The sequence below is a fragment of the Rhipicephalus microplus genome, chromosome 10 (assembly GCF_043290135.1).
Source record: "Rhipicephalus microplus isolate Deutch F79 chromosome 10, USDA_Rmic, whole genome shotgun sequence".
In the NCBI taxonomy this organism is placed as follows: domain Eukaryota; kingdom Metazoa; phylum Arthropoda; class Arachnida; order Ixodida; family Ixodidae; genus Rhipicephalus; species Rhipicephalus microplus.
The window spans coordinates 13,583,418-13,610,161 of record NC_134709.1 but is presented as its reverse complement, the minus strand read 5'-3'; the positions used below and the strand labels follow the sequence as shown (position 1 = coordinate 13,610,161).

The 26,744-nt window shown below is 46.7% G+C and overlaps 2 protein-coding genes across 3 annotated transcripts in view; one reads left to right on the top strand and one right to left on the bottom strand.

The window, feature by feature from the left end:
* The window catches only part of LOC119181856 (pancreatic lipase-related protein 2), a 35,409-nt gene extending 23,337 nt beyond the window's left edge, over positions 1 to 12,072 (top strand). For both annotated transcript variants that reach the window (XM_075875073.1, XM_075875072.1), the window contains exons 10-11: positions 1,622 to 1,801; positions 11,809 to 12,072. In XM_075875073.1, the coding sequence (XP_075731188.1) occupies positions 1,622 to 1,801; positions 11,809 to 11,896 (268 nt within the window). In that variant the 3' untranslated portion in view covers positions 11,897 to 12,072. The remainder of the gene's footprint in view (positions 1 to 1,621; positions 1,802 to 11,808) is intronic.
* A 1,944-nt stretch (positions 12,073 to 14,016) lies between these two features.
* LOC119180862 (pancreatic lipase-related protein 2) lies at positions 14,017 to 26,516 on the bottom strand. The gene is made up of 10 exons (XM_037432002.2): positions 25,900 to 26,516; positions 23,354 to 23,631; positions 21,659 to 21,805; positions 20,899 to 21,007; positions 20,463 to 20,579; positions 19,639 to 19,770; positions 18,457 to 18,711; positions 17,496 to 17,616; positions 15,555 to 15,731; positions 14,017 to 14,137 (listed from the first exon to the last, which is right to left on the bottom strand). The coding sequence occupies exons 1-10, from the start codon at positions 25,988 to 25,990 to the stop codon at positions 14,050 to 14,052; spliced, it is 1,515 nt and encodes a 504-aa protein (XP_037287899.2). The 5' UTR covers positions 25,991 to 26,516; the 3' UTR covers positions 14,017 to 14,049.
* Positions 26,517 to 26,744: the final 228 nt, after the last annotated feature.

Sequence of the window (26,744 nt, the reverse complement as noted above, 5' to 3'; positions counted from 1 at the left end):
TATGGCTGCATGTACCTAGACATCTCGAACTCTGCCTCATTTTCGAGTACTCCTTGCTGGCGTCCCAACCTCATACTCAACTCATAGTCTTGTTTGAAAAACTTTAGCTTGAGGCTTTCTCTTTCGTCTTCACTCTTTCCTTCCATCTGAGCTGCTCTTAGTTTTCTTTCGATGATGATGTCCCATTCTTCACTTAGTTCCTCATCATCAGCCCCCAAATCATTAATCGCTTGAATGATTATGGGTTTTCGTGCCAAACCCTTTGTATCGATCCCCAATTCCTCACACAACAGCAACAAGTCTGACATCTGCAGCTCCCGTAAGTCCATGATCGTACTGAGTGCTCGCTACTTCCAAAACAACTTTCCGAAACGGCGAAACTGAGTCTTTCGGCAAAGTTAACTACCAGTTCTAAAATTTACCCTCTTTTAGAACCTGGTTCACTCAAAGGAAAAGCCAAGCACTCACCCATACGTGATCCATGTCTCGAGCCAGCTGCATCTCCTGGGCCGACTGTTGTTGTCACTTGTAGCTTCGAATCCGACCGATGCCACCAGTTGTCGTGATCCCACCGCTGCCACCAGTTGTCGGGAATCGGGGTGCTGCGTCGTATCCCACCGCTGCCAACCAGTTTGTCGGGAATCCCACCGATGCCAACCAGTTGTCGTGATCCCACCTCCGATCACCAGTTGTTGTGATCTCGGGGTGCTGTGGTAGCGTGGTGTAACTTCGGGTTGAGGAAACGACCGCTTACAAGATGGGGATATGAAAAACAAACAAGGTTTATGGCACTATTTACAAATATTTACAGCATGAGGTTAAGAGTTCACAAACCACGAGCGTGGTGGTTAAACCTTTAGTTGGTTCAGAGCGACGTCCTGCACTCTGCGGCGCCGTTATAAGTCCTCTCGGGCTCCTCCTTCTTCAGTGGAACACCAATCACATACACACACAACAGGTGAGGGGTACGAGCAGGCACGGCGCACGTGAACAGCCAATTTCGAGTCAAGATCACTGCACTTAAAGGTGGCGCCAGAGGGGCTCTTGCTCGTCGTGTGTGTCACTGGTCGAGGGGTCCCAAGCTTCGGACAGCAGACATCAAACGGTCCGCCAAACGGTCCGCTCAATTAGCCGGGCACTTTGTGGCGGCGGTCGCCGTTTCTTCAAAGGAATACGCTCTTTGTTGTCCCCTCCGGAACGGCTTACAGCTTCGTGGCGACAGGACGTCTCATCCGCCGGCTAGCAGGGACAATAGCTGGCGAGCATAGACATTCGGCGAGTCGGCTACTTGTTTGGGGATTAAAAGAGCGCCGCTCCCCCGTCATCTCTGGACGCTGGTTCCGAGAATACTGGAGTTCCAGGCGTGGGAACGCGGCCCGGCTACGCTTCTCAGCGACAGCATGGCGCCTGCTGACGCCGGTCATAACACTGTCAATACTTCTTTAAAAAGTTGGTACATCATAGCTGGCAAACACCACCAAAGGCAGACACCCACAAGAAAAAGCATACACCCAAGCACTTGTGTTGTCTTGTGGGTGCCTGTTCGCGCTAATATTTGCTCCACGCGAATACCCCATCAAACAATTAAACCCATAGCCGAATCATGTGTTGTATTTTTCAGCACCGCCACGCTGTACCCGAAGGCTACCTACAGCTTTGTGGCTAAGACGCCGGTGTACGTCGGAGATATCAAGAAGGCCTTCATCACTTACAAGAGCAACCGCTTCTTCAGCGTGTTTTCACCCAGGATGCAATTGTGGAAGGTCAAGATCATGCCCATGAACAGGCCAGCCAACCGGCAGTGAGTATTTTGCGCTCATCTGCGATTGTTTCCTGCATGCTCGTCGTTATTTGATCGAATGAGCAAATCAAGCCATGAAAGGTCCTTTGCCTAAGGCGACTCGAAGGCAAAAGCCATCAGGATAATTCCTTCTCAGTCAACTGTACTTTCCTACCCCGCTCTGCTATGCTGCCGCTAAATGTGTGCTGCCTTATCTCGCATGCCTATTGAGCGCGGCCAACTCATTTCACTTAGTTTTGCACGTTATCGACGGCGCGAGCGTATACCTAACAGTGCGTAGCCGTAAAGCGTGAAATCTTGGTAGGCTCAAGCGCTGTCATCAAGGTCGTTGCGGGGCGGGGGACGGTGCCCTAGAGGCCAGACACCCCCCCCCCCCTACCTTTGAACTTCAAAAGGGGATGGGGGGTTTACCTAGCCTAAGTAATGAAACTACAAGTTTATAGGCCCCTCCTTCCCCAACTCCCGAAAAACATTCCTGGCTTCGGGCCCGACTGACACTATACGTGCTTCATGAAGAAATAACAACCGAGAATGAGATTTCGTCCGTGAGAAGGATAGTGAAGATCGTGAGAAAAACCCTCTCATATTTCAACTCGAAATGTAACTTAAAAGTGTGGCAGCTTGGGCCAGTTGGTATGGCATGACGATAGTTATAACGCGAGAACAAAACGACCACACAGAGACAAGAAGGACACGAGCGCCCTTGGGACACACGAGTGTCCTTCGTGTCCTTGTCTCTGTGTGGTCGTTTTGTTCTCGCGCTATAACTATCTTCAACTCGAAGTTGTTTATAGCCCTGTAAGTTTCACATGCTTAGTAAGTGAATTCACTCGCTTACCGAATGGTCAAGATTCTCCTTCTTTCGACGCATTGCGCATTGCTCGGCGAAGCTGAAATGTAGCGTTGACTACCATGTTGCTTCCGACGCAGCCTGCAACTGTTCTGTTCTGGAGAGCTATAGCGTCAGTACAGACGTCCTTGCCCGTCCTCTCCTTATCCGTTGTTTCCAGTTGCGCAGCTTGAACCACCGCTGTTAGCCATGCGGACGTTGACTGCGATGGGGGACCTACTCGTTCCAATGTGGCTGAAGGAGCATCAGAGTTGACCCAAAGTTGGCGCAGCTTCTAAGGAGCAGTCATTGTTCTTTCCGTGGTCCCGGGAACCGCCGAACGGAACGAAAGGAAGAGCAGTGAACAACTGGTTGCCTGCGATCAGTCACTATCGCTGCCGCGTCACCAAAATGCGACCTGGCTACCGTGTTATCTGGCATCGAGAATACTGCTCTTGCTCAAGATTAGTGTTGCGAGGGTAACCTCCCTCTGCCTCCGTAATCTGAAACAAGCCTCGACTCGAATTTCAGCCCTCACTTGACCGAGCGAAGCGGAGTGCCATGGCTCGAATAAAATGACGCAGCGGTTCTCACGAAATGACGCCAGCTATCGCCCATATCACGGAGGAAGGAAAGGTGGGAGAGGGCATGCCCAGCCGGCGCGCTACGTGAAAAGTGTGCAAGAAATGACATCATGGTGGTCATAGTCACTGGGCACAATGGCGGCGTTGCTATGGTTACGTGTTGCGCAGTGGAGCTGGTCTAGCAGTGAGCGGCCGTGGCTGGCAGTGGCATGTGTGCCCCCCCCCCCCCTCCCAGGTCTCGCGCTGAGATGTGGCGGACAATATCCGTGCTCTGCGCCGCGTTGTGGGTTACGCAGTGTTATCCTGGCAGTTACTGTACTCTTAGCAACGTTTACAAATCCTTTTGTCCATCACGGGGTTTCAACAGTGCGTAGAACGAGTGCATATCCATGTGTCATGCGGCGGATGACGCGGATGAAGTAATTAGTGTTCAGCGAAATCGCGTTGGGCACCATGACGAAGCAGAACGACGACAAATGCCTTGCAGGCCAGTGACGGTTGGGCAGTGCTTCTGCATGTGACAACGGACGACACTGTTGCGCCCAGCAAGACGCAATGAGGACCATGTGCACATACATAGTTTCGTGTTGTGTGTGTACAGTAACAACTTGCATGCGTGTATTAAAACACCTTTTCTGTTCCGCTTCGTATACTCACCCCCAGCATTGCATGTAATCTCAACGGAACAGCAACCACCTTCAAGCGTCACTTGCACTGTGCTCAAAGTCACCACGGCCACAGAATGCTGACGCCCGTGAGTTTTACGCGGAACACGGACACAGTGGCAGGACGCTGCGTCGGCCGCGTGGCGGAATGCAACCGTAAAAGGCGCACGGCCGATCGTGTTGTCTGTACAGTTGCTGAAATAATGACGTGAAAACACTCACCGTTGTCAGCGCATCTAGCACGCGTTCTTTTGTACTTGCTTCGTTGTCGGTGAGCTGAAACTCGCTGTTAATACTCGGACGAAATGATTTCGCCGAAGGTGTCGCGCTGGCCCCGACTGTTGAGCCCCGTTCCATTAGTTTCGGATCGTCACGACACGCGCGCTGCGCAGCTCACGTGCTTTCCCTGCTGGAGAGAGTCGTGCTTTCTCCTATATATTCGGATGTAAACAAGAGAGGAGAATTCGCTCAGTCAATATGGTCGACTTCCGGCTTCATCGCGGCTTCACAGCGAGTGACGTCAGGGCCTCTCCTACCTTTCCTTCCTCCGTGGCTCATATGCACGCAGTGATTATTTTTGCCGAAAGATGGGTCTGCCATCGACATTCTCAAGACAAGGTGGGGCGTCGAGCACGGCGCAGGAGTACTATAGGCAAGCGAACTCCGGGACTATCCGCTGCCAGATAATGAGACGTTTTTTACGCAAGCCGCAGCCCTTTTAGGGCTGTCGGCTGGCAGTGTCGCTGCTAGGCCTACCTCTCCCTAGCATGAGCGCTGGAACAGTGCGCGACGCAGCCGGCGTCGATGGTGCGCGTTCCTGGCGCGCGATCCACGAGAGCCTCTCAAGACAACGCCAGCATCCTTCGTCACCACCAAGCCATGCAGTGGCTCAGGAGCGCCAATCAAGAGCAGCACCGAAGCCCCCACCACTGCCGCGCAGTGATTACAAAATCATATTAAGAGTCCGTGGAGGTTTAAACTGTGCTGTGATACATCCATGCGTCCTCAGACAAATAATCCTCAAGGCGGCGGGTCTCCCAATCTCTGACCGCACCAGTTCTGACCAAATACGCGTCAACTCCATCAACCATACCGTTCTGATTAGCACACCAGACCTGGATCGTGCCGACCTCTACCATGGCATACGGCTCTTGAATTTCAACGGCACCCCTCATGAAGTCGCCACCCATGTCGCTGATCCCGTCGATACCTGCAGAGGAACCGTTCTCCTGCCTTCCGATTACTCGGAAGACGAAATCATCTCGACCCTCCGCCGATGCAACCCAAAGCTGACTATCGGAGGTGCACGACGCCTAGGCAGCACTGAAACCATTCTAATCATATTTCAAGGCAAAATCGTTCCTTACTACGTCCACTACGAAGGCTGTGCACTTCGATGTCGTCCCTTCAGGCAAAAGGTTGAAGCCTGCACACGGTGCCGTCAGATTGGTCATCGCCAAGACGTCTGCACCAACACCAGTGACACACTTTGTCCCAAATGTGGACTAAAAGATGCACCTATGGACCACGAGTGTGACCATGTTTGTGTTGTGTGCAATGGAAACCATGAAACAGGTTCATCGCTGTGTAGACAACGATTTAAGCCGCGCCCTACACGGTCCATGGAAAAGCAAGACCCACCCATCCACCGATCTCCTAGTCGCGAACAAACTCACGGTTCAAGCCAGCGGAAAAGTCGAAGCAAAAGCAAGGAACGCGGGCGGAAAAGTCGAAGCAAAAGCAAGGAACGCGGGCGACGCTCCAGTGCCAGCAAAAGTAAAGATCGCGGTCGTCGCTCCGATTCAACGACGCAAGACGACGCCTGGCCAGCCCCATCACCAAGCCCTGCTCTCACCAACTCTTCGGTCAACTCACACCAGGTAGGCTGGGCTAAGTCAGCCTCTTCTAGCTGCTCCTCAAATCACACCAGTAACAACGACTCCACCCTCTTTAAAGAAAATGCAACCCTAAAAGCTGAAATTCAGAGGCTTAAATTACAACTCGAGTCTTTTCACTTATCCGCTACTACCACTCAAATTGATTCTCGTCCTCCTTCCGCATCAACCACCCAAGCCCCTCCCTCTCATTCCGCCTCTTCCATGTGCCATTCATCAGCCCCACCTGAACCCTCTGCACATTTGCCCATGGACACTAGCCCCTGTGCTCAACGCGAACCACTTCTCCCTCCCCCCAGCAAACGTAAAACTCCGAGCACTCCACGATCAGAAGAATCCCTGGAGGAGACAGTTTTAAATTATAATGACAGAATAACCGCATTAGAAACTAAATTTCATAATATACTCACCGCAGTTGAAAAACTCAGTGCAGATTACGCAGCCAAACATGAAGCACTCGCCAAATTTATGGACCTTGTGCAAGCTCATATCCAACAAACTACAAGTTGGATAGCTGAAGTTAGTGCCAATAATCCTAGCATAGCACCACTTTCCACCTCAGCACCAGCTTCGCTTAACAATGGCCAATAACCCGACTCGCTCCGAGCTTCAGGTTTGGCAATGGAACTGTAGGGGGTTCCGAAAAAAGAAAGCACATCTGCAACAGTTCCTTGCCTCCCGTTCTAATCTACCCGAAGTCATTGCCCTCCAAGAAACTCACGGGCCAGTCAGCTTCCCAGGTTATAATGTCCACCAAACTAAAAAGCTGTCCCGGCCTGATACGGCAATTCTTACTCAAAAACACCTCACTGCAAATCACTCCCACTTCGACGGCGTCGATATAGAGCATGATTTTTTGGAGATTATTCCTCATAAGAATAACACATCTGCTCTTTACCTTCTGAATGTCTACAGCCGCCCTCGAGACAAACATCACCGCTTTGACTCCCTTTTTACTCAAGCCATTTCCGCTGCCAAAGACCATCCCCTTTTAATTCTTGGTGATTTCAATGCACCCAACCTGTTGTGGGGTCACACTGTTTCTACTCCTAAGGGCAGAGCCCTGTGGATACACATACAAGACCACAGACTCACGCTACATAATGACGTCGATGCACCAACCAGGCTAGGAAACAGCGTATCGAGAGATACCTCTCCCGATCTTACCCTTACACGCAGAATTCAGCACGTTACATGGAGCAACTTGCAAGTTAATCTCGGTAGTGATCACTACATCATTACTACTACAGTACATTTCAAGCACAAACCCTTCGCACCTAAGCCAATCAGTCACACCAATTGGGACAAATTTCGAGAGGCCCGCCAGATATCAGCTCCCAGAAACATCCAAGACATCTCAGAATGGGTGAAGCAACTTCACTCAGATGCTGGGGTGCATACTACAACTTTGCCCCCCGAAACCCCCCTCACCACGGTTGATGCCAAGCTTTTACATATGTGGGAAGCCAAACAGTCTCTCTTGAAGAGATGGAAAAAAGGACGGCACAACCGAAAGCTAAAACTCCGAATAGCCAAGCTTGACCTGCAGATCCAGGAGTACGCCACACAACTGGCCTGCCAGCAATGGGGCCAGGTGTGTGACAGCATGCAAGGAAACCTTGACAGCAAACGCACATGGCAACTACTGCGCCACCTCTTAGACCCTACCACATCACGCACACATCAAAACCAGAGCATAAAGAAACTTGTATATGCTCACAAAAACGATCTAAACGGACTCTTCGACGACCTCCGCGATAAACATCTGCCTCCTGCTCAGAAGTATAACACACCAAAGTACACTGGAAAGCCCAACGAGTTATTGAGCGCCGCTATCACGGAAGCAGAGGTTCGGCATGCTATGGCCACTCTGCGCACAACGTCAGCACCAGGCCCAGACCACATTAACAACAAAGTACTTCGCAATCTGGACGACAACTCCGTCACGGCAATCACAGATTATTTCAATCACTGCTTTGACACTGGCACCCTTCCAAGTTCCTGGAAGGATGCCAGGGTAATTTTCATTCCAAAGCAAAACAAACCAGTGAACACTTCCAATCTCAGGCCTATTTCACTAACCTCTTGTCTTGGTAAAACGCTTGAACACGTTATACTCAACCGTTTGAATAAATACATGGAAGACAACAATGTTTATCCACCAGAAATGGTGGGTTTTCGAAAATCTCTGTCATGTCAAGATGTCATGCTTCGACTGAAGCATGATATCATTACACCCAACAGCAGCCTAGATACGCAAGCAATCTTGAGTCTGGACATCCATGGAGCTTTCAACAACGTTGCTCATTCCGCCATCCTCCGCGAGCTTAATCTCATAGGGGTTGGCGCAAAGACATATAACTATATAGCTACTTTTTTAGCCAACCGTACCGCAACCATACACATAGGCGCAGATCAATCTCAGTCTTACGCTTTGGGAAGTTACGGCACGCCACAAGGGTCTGTGCTGTCACCGTTTCTTTTTAATGTCTCTATGATGCCGTTGGCGCAAGCATTGAGATCTATCCCTGACCTCAAGTTTTCACTCTACGCCGACGACATCACTCTTTGGATGACTGGCGGCTCCGATGGAGAGATTCAAGACACCCTGCAAGCTGCGGCAAATACGGTTGTGGCACTTACAGGGTCTATGAATCTTTCATGTTCCCCACAGAAATCTCAGCTACTTCTCCTACCATCTCACAGAGGGGGCGAAAAACACATATCCAATATACAGGTAATTCTAGATGACGTACCAGTTACTCGAGTGGATAGGATCCGCGTGCTCGGTTTACACATTCAAAGCAATCGGCTCAACACATACACACTAAAGACACTTCACACCACCGTTGATCATACCTTGCGACTTTTGGGTCGGGTCAGTAATAAACATGGCGGACTAAAGGAGGCCGAACTCCTCCGCTTGGTCCAAGCCTTCGTTATCAGTAAAATAACTTTTACAACGCCTTACCTACACTTTCTTAAATCAGAATCCGACCAGATAGACATCCTTTTACGCAAAGCGTATAAGTTCGCTTTAGGGGTGCCTATACGGACCTCCACTGAAAGGCTTATGCGTACTGGCACCTTCAACACCCTTGCTGAACTAGGAGAAGCCCATATTGCATCTCAGTATAACAGACTTTCTAACACCGTGACAGGCCGACACATTCTACAAACCCTTTCTGTCACTCCGGCATCCATCACTAAGGTCAAGTACACCATTCCACACCACATACACGAGAACCTATACATTCCACCACTTCCAAAAAACATGCACCCTGAGCACCAGAAACAGCGCAGGATGCAGCGCGCGAGGGCCCTCAAAAAACAATTCTCCTCCTCCAATGATGTGCTCTATGTTGACGCCGCCGATTACGGAAACAGGCATCATTATGCAATATCGGTAATCAACTCTCACGGCCAGGTCGCTGCGGCCGCCTCCGTTCTTGCTTCTTCTTCGGAGGAAGCGGAAGAGGCGGCCATAGCCCTGGCCCTGACAATACCTAGTTCATCCGTTATTATCAGTGACTCCAAAACAGCTATATATAATTTCGGAGCGGGCAGGGTTTCTAAGCCAGCCCTTCCCCTACTTTTGCATCATCCCCTTGATCGACTTGTAGCACTAATCTGGACTCCCGCGCATGCGGGCCTTGCCGGAAACGAGGCGGCTCACGCGAGTGCCCGAGGATTCACAGTCCGGGCACACGCATCCGATGTGTCGCAATTCGCTACGAATGAGGCGCCATTTACAGCGCGGGATCGCCTTATTTCATTCCACGATATTTGCACACACTACCGTTTAGAGCGATTAACCTTCCCGCCACTCACGCGCAAATCTTCACGCAGGTGCGAAATTCTGTGGCGACAGCTGCAGACTCGCACCTTTCTTTCGCCTTACCTCCTACACCGCATTCATCCATCCTGTTATCCTTCCCCCTCATGTAAATTTTGTGCCTCTTCCACAGCAGACTTGAACCACATCATGTGGCGCTGCCCTAAGCACCCTCTTCCCCCATTCCTGAAACGCCTAATTTCTAGTGAGGAGCAGTGGGAGGCTGCCTTGCGCAGCTCGAGGCCCGCTACCCAGGAGGCCATCCTGGAGTGGGCTGAGAGGGTAGAGGAGGACTACTTCAAGTAGTTCATCCCCACCACACCCTTTCCTGTTGCCCCCTTCCCTTTAACAAGGGATAAATAAAGTTGTTCATTCATTCATTCATTCTAGCTGCTTCGCAGGGACACGAAAGATGGCGCTACAAACTTTGTCCCCCCCCCCTCCATTTTCTCTGTAAGAAAGCCCGGTGATGTAGGGAAGTAGCAGCGCTCATTTATCGTCCCCACAACACCCTCGCCGCCAAGTGAACCTTCTCCCTTATCAACCCCTCCTTCGCGGCGCCGCTCTACGCATGTCGCGTGCTTGATATCGCGCCATAACCCGGTTTTTCTCAGATTATAAAACCGTCACCCATGTGCCGGATGTGCTTTGCGGAATTCGCCTGCAGCCCACCACGGTCCTCAGTCAGACGCGCCATCTGTCGGCATGCCGCAAACGAGAACGTAATCGGTTCCTGCCCGCCAAGCTCTCGCTCGGTGGCGTTCGCGCACCTAAAGTATTTTTGCACCGTGGCGTCGAGTGAAGGGACGTTCTTGAATGCGGCGGTCAGTGGTTCGTGCGTATGTTCGCACGTGTCATTTTTATCTTCAGGAAGCTATTTTACCTTCGTCGTTGGCTTGACCGTGGCTCGTTCGCCACCGCACTGCCGTTAGCGATAGGATCGATTGTTCGGCCCGACGCCTGGCATGAAGAAACTACTTTAAGAAATGCGAGGCGGAGTGCTACGTCTCTGGTAAACATGACTATATTCCACAGCAGCGCACGGACATGACCATGTTTGATCGTTACTTGTTTTGGGCTATCGAAGCGGCCCTGGCCTTACTACACAAGCTGATTGCAGCATGCAGTAAGCAAGTCGCATCAAAGCAGTTTTATCGCCATCATTAGCCTGACCACGTCCACTGCAGGACAAATGCCTCTCCTATGTTCCGCCAGTCAACTCGGTCCTGTGCTTGCTATTGCCAACTTATACCAGCAAACTTCTTGATCTCATCTGCCCACCTAACCATCTGTCTGCTCCTAATCCGCTTGCCTTCTCTGGGAATCCAGTTAGTTACCCTTAATGACCAGCGGTTATCGTGTCTACGCGCTACATGCCCAACCGATTTCCATTTAGCATATTTATGTAACTCCTTAAAATGTTGACAAGGTTGAAACATTTCCGTTAATCTGGCACCTACAATGTTACACCGGTATGTGGGATGTTCATTCTACTTGGAATTTACGTCGCATATCTTTAATTATTCTAGCAACCACCCGTAACTGTGGTTACGAATCATTATTGCAGTATCCATGCAGACGTGACCGTCTGCTTCGTTCCAAACTAGCACCTGCTATTTGCCCGCTGTCCTGACAGCAATAAATAATGAAATCGGCTATTTTTTTGTGTAATGTCATGGTGTGGCCAAAGCATCATGTATGTTTTGTCTTCATTTATAGAGACCAGCTGCTTGTTCAGCCCCGCCTGCTAAGCCATCTCCCCGAGAGTTTGGGAGTCGATCTTGGAAACAGTGCAAAAATATACATGGGCTCTCAGAAATTTAGGACGCAAATATATAAAGCTAATACCAGCGTAGGTTTCAAACTTACAAACCACAAATCCCACTAGGAAGGCGTGATAAATTCGAGGTGGCAGGAACCCGCTGCGATAAGTGCCGTCATGTTGCATTATTTCCGACGCTGCCGTCTGCTCATTCCAAGGCGACGGCTAGCAGACGACGCGGCGAAGATGAAGACATCTGGTGGCGCCGTCTGGTTTTGATTTCGCAAGTCAGTTGCGGAAAATGGTGTACAAGCGAGCGCATGCAAGCTTAACGTAAATAAATGTCACTACCCAGGAAGAAGAAAAAAAAAAGCAATAATTACGACACTGGGTCCCGTTTTCTGATCTTGCTATTTTTTTTTTCTTTTTCATCTCAGGGAAAGAAAAGATAGGACCATGGTCTTCTGCTCCACAGCGCTGGGCGGGCTGACATCCGGGAGACTCACGGCCCTGTCGCCATGTTGATTTTCGCAGTAATTTATATTGAAATCTCACTATCAAAGCGTGTTTCCTGCGTTGCTGGTCGTCATCGGGGTTCCTTCGTCGAATTCAACCATCACTGTAGCTTTCTTTGGTCACATGCACTCTGATCTCACATTTGACGACAGACAATAAACGTGGCCGCCATCGTCTGCTACGAACACGTGTGTATTGTTTGTATCAATGTATACAGTTTGTACTCAAGTGAACTGTGATAATAGTGTGTTACTGGCCATCGGTAGATATTTAGTGAAACTGTACACATATTCAACGGCATACTAAAACTTAAGCACACACAACACCAGGTGACAGACGAATGATTCACACGGACCAGCGCAGTAATCTTTCGTATGTGTGCTCGTGTTGTGTGTGCTAAAGTTTCAGTATGCATAAAAACCAACTATAGGCCGCCTTTCTATATTAATAAATATTCAACGGAATTAAAAAGCATCACAATTCTTGACTGCGTGGGAGTGTTGCCGTCACAGCAAAGCAATGCAATGGTGGGACTGAAGTTCAAAAATGTTTTCTCCACTAAAACAAAATTGACTTTGATTGAAGTTTCCGCGAACAAAGTCACTGTTATTTGAAATCGTACGCGTTTTTTCGCGGACTTTTTCTCGGAACATTTTAGGGTGGTACAGATGTCTCAACTTGGGCCAAAGGGGCGTTTTCTGTCAAGTTTAGAATTTCATTTTAGAGCCCCTGCACTACACACGGGCAAAACAGAAATATTCGCAAATAGTAAGTTTCATGGCGAGTTTGGCAGAAGTAATTTGTTCGTTCTATCAATGGTAGTGTTTTGAAGAAAAATTCTCAAAAACAATACAATTTACTGAGTTTTGTTTATGCTCTAAAAAGTGAAAATTTTTAAGCTATAACTAGGAATTGTTTTATAATAAAAACACGTTGTTCTGAAAAGCCAAAAAAAAAAAGGGGGTACAGGCCTTGAAATAATGGACGAAGCGGTCAGTTTACAGGCAATTTTTTTTTCGTACCTGGTTTTTCACCATTTTCATGAATTTCAAATGGTAATCATGGGCGCAAACATTTTTGGCCACTCAAAATAACTTCGGAAGTACTTCAGAAGTAATGTCTATATGTGTGTAATTTTCTCAAACCATTTGACTGAAATTGATTTTTGGCTAGTGCCCTGGTCGGAACAGTTGTCGTGGAATGACCCCTCTACGAAAGAGGCCGTATAACAAAATGATCACGCCATGTACCCAAATTCACAGCCGTTGGCTGATCTCAGCATCGTGAGCTTCATGTAAAACCCCCTCATGTAAAACCCCTTCATTGGGGCCTTTGAGGTATTGTAAATAAAAATAGTTAACGATGCCGTTGCGAGAGGACGGCATCGTTAACTCACACGCATGCGCTATCACACTGAAAATAAACCACGTGTTCGAAGAAAAAGAAGTGCTAAAGGTATGATGCACGCGTGACGTAACATCTATGCCCCGTGCCATCTGCTCGTCTGTAGCTTCCAGCCCACTCTTCGGGAAGAGAGAAAACATTCCCGGGATGCCACAAATTACTGGACCTCCAGCACGCACTTGACGAGGCCTCAAAAACTTTGCGCTGGTCGTTTCGCGAGGCAACAAACTCCTTCAGTGAAGCCTTTCGACGGTTACTTGAAAAAGCCTTGCAGGGCCCCTTTGAACGTTCCGCAGCACCTGAGAGCGAGTGGACGTCATAGGCATGCACAGGTTTGCTCTTCAGAAAAAGAAAAAAAAGGGGGGGGGGGGCTGAATGTTCGTCGTAGCCCCCCCCCCCTCCTATTGTGTCAATGTATAGGGCTGACACTGCGTCCTCCCTCTCCCCCTCTTAGATTACTAGGCTGCCCCCCCCCCCCCATGCGCCCGCCTATAGTGACCGTATTTGACCAGTACTCTTTCACTGTTGCTCGACATTCCCGTCACCATTGATAGCAAGATATATGGCCTCCTCAGCCACATAGCCACGCGAGTTACGAGAAATGAGTAAGAAAGGGCATATCTTGCAAACATTCCACAGTGGCACATCGCCACTGTGGAACAACTGCGAAGCTACGACATCGAACCCGGTCGTAGATTTTGTGTTCCCGTTGAAGACATTGCTGCTCTTTTTCTTTTTTTTTTAATCTTGCGAAAACGTTAGCACGGAATCAGATGGGCTCCCTCTCCGGGTGGAATGCCAGCCCTGTCTTGGTAACAGAAAGCCAACGTATTATTCTTCTTGCCCCTGCAACAGGACAAAACGAACATTAGTCATATTGTCTTTAGCTATTATTTAGATATTGCTCTATCATTATGTCCCTCTTGTCTTTAGCATATTCATATGGCTCATGTATAACTAATAATTTCAGATGATAGATTACAGAACTCGACATAAGGTGTGTTTTTTTTACATAGTCATGATTGTAACAGTCTTCAGGTTTCTTCTAATCTAACTCGCTTATCTAAGGTGCATGTATGGGGGACCTTTGGCTATGTTACCCGTCCTATTACGTCCGTGTGCCGTAGCACGACGGCGGGTTGTTAATACCGTGCGCAGACTTGAAAGATACGCATAAGAAGGTACTTTTTTTTAGTTTCCTTTGTGAACACCTGGAGTTATATTAACTCGTAGGCGATACTAAACGTATGTGTTGGGCTATGCAGCCCACATGTTGAATGTCTGGGTGCCCGTTGCAAAACATTATCTGAGACGTTAATCAGAACCCCCCCCCCCCCCCATTTTTTATGTTTTACCTAATGAAACACCAAAAAGTAGCCGGTACATTTCTGATAGTGCCTCAACAGAAAAATTTGAAATATTGAGGGGCAAAATGAAGTATATAGCAATGCAGATTAGTGCGTACAGTTATGTATATAAAAAATAAGCAATCTGTACATTAAGAAACTTTTAGGCGAAAAATGAACGAGGACGAGACATACAAAACGACAGGATGGGCTCCGAATTCCAACTAATGTTGTTTTGCGAGTTCTTTGTGCTTGTCCGATTTTCGTCAAAAAACATCTTCAGTTAGGCAGCAATACTTACTAGTTCAAGCCAAGGTGCTGCTAAGTATTTTTTATTCAACGTGAGCGATGAGTCAACATGAGTGATGCAAAAATCGTCTCTTGATAACGTCACAGATTGCCAAAATGTTTGACACCACGTGGTGACGTCATCACATGCCGTCATCGCTTGCTGAAGGGTGGTTTGATCACGGAGGCCATGCAAAACCTTGTCAAGGTGCAAAAAGTCTGCAGTGCCTCCGATCCTTGAGGCAGTAAAAAAAGAGCTCAACACGAGTGATGCAAAAGTCGTCTCTTGGTAACGTCACAGATTGCCAAAATGCTTGACGCCAGATGGTGACGTCATCGCTTGCTGAAAGGTGGGTGGGTCACGGAGGCCATGCAAAACCTTGTTAACGTGCAAAAAGTCTGCGCTGCCTCCGATCCTTGAGGCAGTGAATAAGAGCGTTATGTGCAGGAATCTTTCGGAACGGGGCAGAGACGGTCAATACATCGAGTGGCAAGAAAAACAGGATGTCTGTCGCCTTCCTAATCGAATGCCTAACGGAAGCTGTAAGTTTTCGAACCAAGGTCTTGTCGAAGATGTCGTACGGACAGTGATGTATAGCCTGCATACGACAAGGAACGAAAGGACTTACTCTCTGTTCACCGGTTCGTTCATGGACAACACGCGCACTCTCCACAGCTGCAGGTTTGTCCGGAAGAAAAGGTAGCGACTGCTCTCGTACGAGAAGGAGGCCCTCAGGATTCTGCCCACGTTCTTGTCCGTCGTTACCAGGAACGGGTGTTGAGCCCTCGGATACAGCGTCAATGGCCTGCACGCGAGGTGAAAAAAAGTTTACCGTCTCAGTACCCCGCTCGTCCGCATAGACAGGGGCGTTAGTGGCGCCGGATATGCATGCTATGAAAGAAGGGTATGGACGTAGCCATTACCTCCCTTTGTATAGAGTCTTCCCCGTAAGACATCTGATTGATTGATTGATTGATCGATTGATCGATATGTTGGTTTAACGCCGCAGTGGATGGCTCTGGAAATTTCGACCACCTGAAGTCCTTTAACGTGCACCCAAATCTGAGCACACGGGCCTACAGCATTACCACCTCCATAGGAAATGCAGCCGCCGCAGCCGGGATTCGATCCCGCGACCTGCGGGTCAGCAGCCGAGTACCTTAGCCACTAGACCACCGCGGCGGGGCACCCGTAAGACAGCTTGGCGCTGCCATCTTGGGCTGTTAATGCTGTGCTTTTTTGTTTTTGTATATCGCGACTTCAACTAATAAGGCCATCGAACATCGTGTGTACAAACCAAACCATTTTCACGCCTATGTGCCTACCGCAACACTGTTTGCTTTGTTGTTAAAGATACAAAACAAAGTCGTTAACAGCCCAAAATATAGCGACAGTCAAACTCATCCGTAAGATAGTCTACATTGCATGGTTGAAGGGCTGAAGAGTGTGAACACGGGAGCGGGGTGTAGTATTTGCGCACCTTCCATATTGGGACATCCGTAAGTTACCGGTCACGATATTTGAATGCTTGCCTTGCCTACCGTTTTTCCTCTTTCTTTCAACACCTCGTTTGATCTATCCATTCCCTACTCCCGAAAAATGAGGCAGGCGTTGTGCGCTAGCATTCTTCTGCATGACAGCTGTAATGATGACGATAGTTATAGCGCGAGAACAGAACGACGACATAGGTACACGAAGGAGACGAAGACATCGTCGTCTAGTTTTCGCGCTATAACTATCGTCATGTCATACGAACTAGCCCAAACCGCCACACTTGTTAGTGGCAGCTGTAAGACTGCTCACTCGCTTCTATTGTCTTTTTGTCATTGGGTATTCATGAACAAGAACAACTATAGCAACAACAATTAATAATAATAATAATAATAATAATAATAATAATAATAATAATAATAATAATAATAATAATAATAATAATAATAATAATAATAATAATAATAATAATAATAATAATAATAATGATAATAATAATAATAAATAATAATAATAATAATAATAATTAATATGCACTCCTTCCCATCCTCATTATTTTATAAATTTCATTTGCCTCAGTCGAGAGGCAGAAAGAGGGAGAGATATAAAAGGACCCGGTAAAAGTATCCGGCTAGCTACTTTGCATAGGGGTGGGAAAATAGTGATCCGAAAAAGGTCAGTAGCCTTCCCTTTTTAGTATAACTAAACTAGATGCACACATGCAGACATTTTTGGGGTTCGTAACCAGTAGTGAGTTATGGTCCTCTCGTAAGTACAGGAAGGCAAAAAGATGTAACTCACTTAGACACGCTCAAGAAACATACTTTGCGTTTGGGAATCACTCCGACTCCGATTCACCAAAAAGTTACTCGGCGGGACTCACTCTAGGACTCGGATTCAAGACATATTGCTCCCGTGGAACGACTCCTCAGGCTCATGGTGTGATGCGAGTCCGTGTAAGGCGCGAGTGAATGAGTTTGCCGACCGTAGCTGGCTAAGGGCATCTAGCATTGCCTTAAACTTCCGCATATCTATCACAATCTTTGCTTTATCCCTTTCCTGTTTGAGTGGTACGTACTTTTTGTTTATCTGGATGTCGGCACTCCCATGTTCTCCGTCTAGAGTAAGGGTGAAATATCCGGTCGCCGATACAGTTTTGTCGTCCTTGTAAAGCTCGATAATCACGGAGTATTGGAAAGCTGAAAAAAAAAAAGACCGACAAAAAAGTTCATCATATTGCCATATTGGGCTCGAAGAAAACTTGAAGTAGAAGGGACGAACTAGATACTTCATTATACCGACTGAAACTCATGAGAAATCGCATGTGTAACTTCGCTTGGTGTTTCGTCATGCTGTACGCGGCAGTGAATGCAAGGAAAGAATTAAGGAGGGTGGTGTTAAGAATAGTCGGAATCTTCATCTAGCGAAGCTCCTGCACATCTGTTTATTATTCATTTCACCCATTGCTTCGGCCTAATTTGGTTTCTGTAAAAAAGGGCGCCGTCCACGATGGGGACGATCGTTTCTCAACTTACTTATGTAAATTTCTTTCCTGACGATGCAACAAGAAATGAAGTGGGAAGGTGAATCGCGACAGTAGAGTTGGAACTAAATAAGAGGTAGGAAGGACGAACCACACGCTAATCAAGAAACAGGAAATGAAAAACTCGAAAGAATTAAGAAAAGATCTGGTGTCCAATGCTGCAAAATTAACAATGCTCCATTGTTCACGTCACTTCCGTTACGGAAACGTGGCTGTGTAAATTTCTCTCCTGACGATGCAGCAAGAAATGAAACGGGAAGGTGAATCATGACAGTAGAGTTGGAACTGAATAAGAGGTAGGAAGGACGAACCACACGCTAATCAAGAGACAGGAAATGAAAAACTCAAGTGAATTAAGAAAGATCTGGCATCCAATGCTGCAAAATTAACAATACCCCATTGTTGACGTCACTTCCGTCACGGAAACGCGGCTGCTAAAATTTTTGGCGGAGCCCGGTATAATATACTCTCGCGCTTGACTGCAACGAAGACTCACCGCAGTACGGGTACGCCTTCATGGTCGTCAGATACATGCGGACCGAGGTGTTGCTTTTGGGTTTCCACTTGTCCGCGTAAAACCCCATGCGCGCGCAACGGGAGCCGTCGTGGCCGCAGTCCGAGCACTGGCCCCGCTGGTACATGTGGTACGACGGGCAGGAGAAGGCCGTCCACTTGCAGGTCCGGTCACTCACTGTCTCCAGGTAGTACGTCACGGCCCGCTCGTGGTTGCACACGACGGCAGAACGCATGGCTGCAGGTTCGCGAAAGGGCGTAGCTTGGGAGTCAACGCCGGAGGCTAACGCCAAGCCAGTGCTACTTCACACACACTAAGGAAAATGAAAAAAAGTGTATGGTATGCGTACCTCCTACAGGAGAGTTTCAACTCGCCACACATATGGCTCTTTGAAGCATGCCCGGTAACTCTCCTGTGGGTCAGGTTACTTTCCAAGGATAGTTTAGCGATATTCATAAAGAGTTGACGTGTCTCCATAGAGACCATCATAAGTGGCAAGTCAGGACACCACGAAAGGTGTCAAAAGACTCTTCTTAGAGTGTAGCACAATGTTATAAGACTACCGTTGATTCAGGACGCTCATAAAGATTAATTTCTCGCTGTCTCTATTCGCATTGTATGTTTTCTTTTTGAAGTTTCAGTTTTCGTGCTTGGGTACATTACAGTATTTGAATTCTTTTTTTCTCAATAGCGTGCCGATGCCTCCGAGTGCATGGATGGATGGATGAAAGAACTTTATTAGGGTCCAATGGGTCGTGCTAGTGTCCTAGACCGAACCTGGCGTCAGCCCAAATACGAATTATCCTACGCTTGAAAGATACCAGTTCGACTGAGTCATTTGTACACAAAAGAAACAACCAAATGAGGGGCAGCTCATTTGCATTTAGAGTCTTGCAATTGACGTTTAAGGGCACCTCAACAGCCTCTCAAAATACAAAAAAAAGCTCGATGATAGAACGTCGCGCTCGCCATCCCGAAAATGTGGCTTCACATTTAGATCTTAGCTGCACAAGTTGCCTTTTTTACTTTGACTTGTTTTTCTTTCTCCTTAATTTGAACATATAAATGGTACTGCCATTTTCTTCCCAATTCTCCTTCATTACCCGCTAGCTTCATGCAGTTCGCCTTTTGGAATCGACCAGGCGACATCGAAGTCTTGCTTACCTTGCATGATGCCTTTGCTGAAGGTAGACGATATGCTCGTTCCGAAAGAACATCCAGGCATTTTACTTCCGCCATTAGGGTAGAAGTCCAGGTGTCCTGCCGGTTCGTACATTCCAAGGCCTTTCCCTTGGACTGTGTATAGATGACAGAACCATTTTATCATGACACGCTCGAGTCACACAACAAGCGGTAAGCGTCTACAACGACACAAATAAAAGAATGTAATTTGCACTAATGTAACGTAACGTGGGGTTACTTGACGTCCCGCAAGTTGTAGTTGGAGAAGTAACAATTTCACCAACAGCGTCGTCTATCAGGGCGAAACAGATGCACCGAAATTTGTTAATATATTGTTATCCGCGCTTACTGGTTTATCATTACGTAATCGGCCTTCACCTACAAAAACTGCTTCGTGCGGGCCACGCCCAATTGTTTATAATAAAAAATTGCGATAGTTCTATAGTGTTACAATACGATTGCGCACGCGACTCAAGTAATCGATCTTATTTGTACAGCTAACGCTGGAAATTTCGATCGATTATGCATGAGAGACAACGTGTTTTGTCGACCATCAGTTTCATGGTCTGTGTGCGTCGAAATTGTTGAAATATAAGGTTTTCTAGAAAAAGAACGCCAAATAAGTAGTTTCAGCATTATGGGGTTGCATTTACCCTTTACAGTCGTGACCATTTGACAATATCACTAAGGTGCTTTCGCAGTAATTTTGCAACTGTCAAGTATATAGTGACGCCCTATACGACAAAAAGCCAAAAAAAAAAAAAAGCATTTATCCTGCATTATACACCGACGACGGTGCAACTCACCCAAATCAAGCACCGTCCCTCCATCGGTGTGTACAATGTCCACGAAGCGCGCATCGGTCGGGTCCAGCCGAACGAAGGCAGGCATGTGTTGGAAGTACGGATCCGCAGGATCTAAACCTGTGGGCAGTGTAAGACAGATATTGTTAGATTCGGCCACCAGGGGTACAAGCTGCGCCTCTTAGATGTTCCATTAATATAGTGGCTCTGAGAGTCACATGCGTTGCTAGGGCAAGCGTTTTTCGGTCGAGGCTAAAATAGGAGCTTTTGAAAAGTGGCGAGCGAAATGACTACCGAAGACGCGCCCACAGCAGGGCAATTTATATCGATTACTTGGTTTCTATTATAATAATTATTAAGGCAAAAAACATTTATCTGGACACTTGCGGTGCATCTTTGAATATTTACTATTATACGAGTGAAAAAAAAAAACACTGACCGGTTATTCGTCCAAGCCCGTGAATCCTCTCCCCCGCGTATCCGGCGACGTGGGCTCCCAGGCTGTGGCCCATGATGTGGAAAGTGGACACGTTTGCCTTGAACACTTTCTGGGCCACAGAGAAATGGTTAAAGCGGTCATTGAGATGCAAGTATGGCGCCCGAAAACACGCAGTAACTAGATCAATGTTGATTTAATGAGTAATCTAATGAATTATTTCTCTGGTTTGGTACTTTAGCATTGCAACGAAAAACTTCAAGCCAGTGAACTGGAAAATTGGTGATTACTTTTCTCCACTACGGCGTCTCTCATTCATATCGGGCTTATGGGACATTAAACCCCCTACTTGTCTTACTATTATTATCAATTACTTTTGACCAATATATAGAATGTTCGCTTCTCTTGTGGCATTGAGTGGAATTGAATGGAAAATGAAACAAATGTAACGAAGACAAGTCATTCTGAGTGCCAAACTTCAGTCAAAGAAATTTGAATTAAGATTTCTGAAGTGTCAGTGTATACGTGTTGGGTGTAAGTGTACATCAGCTGTGCATAAATGATGAACTTGTTAAAGTAATTTCGAAGCAATTTCGTTATCATTTGGAACTAACATTGTAATGCCATTTCTTTCGATTCGCTGAAATTTCTAATGTAGTTTATTTACCATTAGGAATGCTTTAGAAAAGTAGTTAGCGATGTAATAAATTGACTTTTGAAGAGTAACGTCGTCACGTATGCCTTAGGCTAACCTAGCGCTTACCTGAAGCTTCTGAATCATGGTGGCTATCTCAGCCCCTACAAGCCGCGTATTGGCTGTGGCTTGCGCGTAGGGCAGTCCATTTCCCCCTCGCCAGTCAACGGTGATTACGTTGTAGTCGCCGTTCAATAGCAAAGCATTCTTCATTTTCTGTGACATGAATAAGACAAATAAGTTAGATTTTCAGTTGTTCCACACGAAACCAAGGCGGTATCTCAAGGAACCCAACTTGCGATATGCGTCTATTTTACCGAACGTTTCAGAGCACCATGTCAAGGCATTCACAAATTAACCTCCAAGAACCGAAGCTGAAGAGAGGGTAATGATGTGATCGTTGCAATATCAACGCGTCATTATCATTCAGATTATTCAGCATCATTTAGCGTCATTATCGCTGTCAGATTATTCGAATCACATCCTCCCACCCCTCTTAAGTTTATGTACGCATGAAAGATTACCCGAATGAAACCATCGGCAAGCTTCCCTCGCCAACGGCCGAGACTATTTATCTTTTCAAGCTTTTTTCAACAAAATCGTGTAATGATGTATTACCCACGTTTCTCCGCAACGCCGTTGAGCATTCAGAGTGTTTTAAATAAATAAACAAGCAAACAAAGAAATGAATAAATAAACGAGTAAAACAATGTGTTATCACTCCATGTTTCATTCAATGCATTAAATACAATGTAAACATTACTGAATAATTTCTGTTTCCTGTCTCTCCGCTACTAGACGTGGAGTTATGGTTATCAGTTCGCTAAACTCGGTGTCGATGGAGCGTTGTCATTGATTTCATTAGAACCTTGACACCACGGAAGCATCACGAGATCTTTTGCATTGATTTGGCAGTTCAACTACCTTCCAGGCACGCTCAGGTGAACAGAAGCTTCCAACAGCTTTAGTGTCAACCAATTCAATAAATGGTTGTTTGCTTCGTGTGAATTGTATGTAGTTGCACATTTTATTTACTTTCAAAAAGTAAAAAAAAGCTCGCAAACGTTGTTTCCTAACTTCAATTCTTCAATACGCACGTGGGGGTTTTTAGGGAGAAAAATGTTCGAAGAAATCATTATGACATGTCAAACCTCAGCGATGACAGTCGTTCAGCTCCAAGCGTGAAGCTCTGAGTTCAATCACCAGCGCTACCAGGAAGACACGGGTTCTTTTAACCAGCTTTCTTTAAAATTCAACTGAGCTACCCTTCGTTGTTTTCGTTGGGGGAGGTGGGGAGGTGAAGACTTGTGGAGGGATCTGGAACAACGGGTATCATCGAAAAAGAAAAAAAAAAGCCACTGAGATCGGAAAACCGTGCTGGCACCAGAGCTGGCATCAAAGCGTTTCGCGACACTCCTTCTATAGGTGAAGGACGCATGCGCCGTCACGCCTTGAAAAAAGGCGGATTGAATGAGTGGTGCCCCGACTTGGCGCTCGACGGTATAGGCAGCCATCTTGAGAAGGTAGCTACCTCCTTTTCCCTCTTTTCTATATGTCCATCTCCCCGTCCCTTCGACGACGCTGCACTGGGCTCGCTTATGCTACGTCAATAAGCTTCTTTTTTTTTTCTTAATATCAAACATTCATGAGATTATAATGTTGCTCCATGCTACTTGGACTAACTGTGCCAGTACTGGAAACAATAGCTGAATTCGTTCGAAGGAGTTGAAAATGTACAGCCCGATTCCAAGGAATTCCTCTCACCGTCATCCACTGTCCGAAGTACACCGCGTCCAGCCATCCGTGCGTGATGACCTTGGTGGGCCTGCTGGCGTTGAAAGGCAGCCGCGAGTATTCGCTGATGGGCGTCGACCACTTGATAATCTTCTCCTTGATCGGGTTCTTACGCGAGTAGAAGGCGAACATGGTGTTGATCAGACTTCGCCCGTCGGGGAAGAAGTTGACGGGTCGGTACAGGGCATGGAAGAAGCCCTCAGAATCGAAGCATCCCAGCTCCTTGTAGCACTTCTTGACCTGCACAGCTGGGAAATTTGGACGTACAGATTCCCAGCTCCACCGGGCTGCTTGGCGCGTTTGCAATTTTGAAAGCAGAGCGAGTAGAAAGGTTTTCTTTTTGCCCGCGATTACGGCATTCCTCTACATTGCGTTGCGTACTTTTCCTAGGATTATCGCAGCGCTCCTAGCATTTCTGGGTCGCGCACGGCATACACGATGTCTGCGTGAGTTGATAAGATAGATGCTTGGGCTAGTTGGCGATTGGGAATCAACATATTTGCACAGCGCAAGACTACGAGTAGTTACGACTAAACTACAGAAGAAGAGACAAGGACAGAAAGAGCGCTGACTTCAACTGACTTCAACTTCTGTCCTTGTCTCTTCTTCAGTAGTTACGTCGTAACTACTCGTAGTCTGGCGCTGTGCAAATATGTCGGCGTGACATACTTTTTATAGGAATGTGGCAAGCGCCGAGGTTTTTCGAGAAAGGAAATCAATAATAATAATAATAATAATAATAATAATAATAATAATAATAATAATAATAATAATAATAATAATAATAATAATAATAAAGTCAGGGGTTTAGCATCACAAAACCACGATATGGTTATAAGTGACATCGTTATGGTGGGCTCCAGAAATTTCGTCCATCCGGGGGTTCTTCAACGTGCACCCGAATCTGAGCCCACTGACCTCAAACATTTTGGCCTTAGAAAGCCAATCCAAGCGAACCAGATGGCAACAGAGAATTTTCAAATAGGGGCTTCAAATAAGAAGCGCCGAGGTCACTGAGCATGCGCGAGACCCAAAATGTGTTTGGGCTTTGCGTTGGGGACGCTATATCTCGAATTTTGCGGTAGTCCCAAAGCCTGCCCCCCAAATATTTGCCTCTATTTTTTGGTCAAACAAACGTGAAAACACTCAGTAAATCTGCAGCTCTTGTTTTATATATATACTAGAGTAATCTAGAAAAATCTATCACAGCTTCTTTTTTTTTTTTTTGAACGAGTTGATTCATTGTAGAGCAAGCGAGTGAAAGTGCAAACACAGGCCCACGAGAGTGACAACACACAAGCGACACACAAGCAAAAGGGTGTCGATGTCGTCACCCTTTTGGGAGTGTGTTTACGTCATTACACCCTGAATCCAACAATAGGGCGAGCGTCCAAAGCACCACAGACCCTATTCGAAACCTCTTAGCTCCTGCTTAACACCAAGCGAGCAGACGCAAAGGGCTTTGGGGCCCCAATCGTTTGGGACCACATATCCCTGTTTATCCTTGCAGGATAAAAACACACCATTTTTACTCGATGTTTTATTATGGCGTGCCAAGAGACTAATACGAAGCATTTTGCATAGGGGAGTGCGGATTTCTTTGAGAAAAGAAGAACGAAGGACATAAATAACTTGACCTAATTCACGCTCCCAATTCAAGACGTCGAACCAACTAGCCCAACAACTGACCATGGCAAATACAAATGAGTTTGAATGTCGAAGCTTTCTGAGACATCGAGGCATTCCGACAACATATCTACGCCTTCAGATTCGTACGATGAGTACGACAATGTACTCTACAAGAAATAAAAGAGCATTTGTTACACGACTTTCTGAGAAGACACCCTAACTCTTTTTTGGGTTTTTATGATCTCCAAGGAGTGTTGACGCGTTTCTATAGAAATATTCGTACACATGACAAATCAGGACTGAGGACAAAACAGTAAAGGACTTTTTTTGTTTTTTTTTTTAGAGTGGGCTGCCCCCTTTTAATTCATTGTACGGCTTTTAAATCAATGACCCAGTCAAGGCGACATATTTAAGATACATTTCACGCACCTATGTGGCGAATGATTTCAAGCCCCTTTTAAGCTACGCACTGTAACCGAAGCAGAATCCGCAATCACACTTTTGGGTCACTCGTGACTCGACGCATATAATACTATTCCCAAAGACACGCTTTAACTCTCCTTTAGGATATAATTATGCATCCTTTGGAGAGTTGTGGGATACACTACTATCCCCAAAAAAGTATATTTGTGGTGTAGAAGGTCCAGATTCACCGAAAATACTAATAGGTAATCGCTTTTCTTCTTTCCCTTTAGAGTGTATTCCTTATTTATTCATTGTAATTCGATCATACTCGACGGCTTAACATACACACGCACAACGGTCTTTGCTCTGATCTGGTCCTCGCGCCACAAAACGCCCAGGTTACCACCACCACCATCATCAAAAGTGCGACAGCCCGTCAGCGATACGTTTTTTGAATTATTTTTTCTCGTCCCAATACTCACTTTCTTCCTCGTTGATGTTCGTATTTCCTGACGTCGAGACAGGCACGCCGAAAATGGACACAGTCAGCACGAAGAACAGCGTTTTTCCCATATTTCAGGTTTTTTATGCAATGTGGCTTATTAGATATGAGAAAAAAAGCAACAATCTACAAATGTTAAAACAACATATAACCTCACTTGCACTGTAATCAGTGCATCATCGCCAATACAAAGTTCGTAATCTTTATCGAAATCTCCACGAACCTAGGATAATACCTCCAGCGTTCCCTGGCTTACGGCCAGGTACGCGACGACGCCAGGTGCAAAGGTAGGAGATAATTATCTTCTGTTTCGCGGATCTTTTTTTTTTCTATTTTCTGCAGGCAAACAAGAGGACGATAGAGCACGCTCTGGACGCCGAAACACTCGCTTCGTTGACGTGCATCACCTGAGCGTTTGAACTGTCATGGTCGCATCAATCGGCACATTTTTAGAGCACTTGAGGCAGAATTCAATCGACAAGAACTTCGAGAGCAAGAAAACACCTGTCGACAGTGACAGCACCGGCATTTTCACGCGAGACAGTTGAGTATCATTATGCGTTGCTATCGCGTATAAAAATTATGAGAAATTATACTGCGTACAGACGGCTTACTATAACACCCCACGCTGCCCGATGAGCTCATAAGAGCGCGATCAGTCACTGGAAGAGAAAACACCAACGTCAGTGGTACATACGAGAGAGCATCGCCGCAATATGGAGGTTCGGCGGAGTCGAGCAACTACAATAAGGGTGATCTAATCTTCGCACCCACAATGACTTTTGCGGTTTTACCAATATCTATCTATCTATCTATCTATCTATC

Coding starts and splice junctions, on each gene's coding strand:
- LOC119180862 (XM_037432002.2), bottom strand. CDS start 25,990: ATGGGAAAAACGCTGTTCTTCGTGCTGACTGTGTCCATTTTCGGCGTG. Junction 21,008..21,658: donor CCATGATTCAGAAGCTTCAG/GTAAGCGCTAGG, acceptor TCTGTGGCCCAG/AAAGTGTTCAAGGCAAACGT. Junction 15,732..17,495: donor GACATCCAGATAAACAAAAA/GTACGTACCACT, acceptor CCTCGCGTGCAG/GCCATTGACGCTGTATCCGA.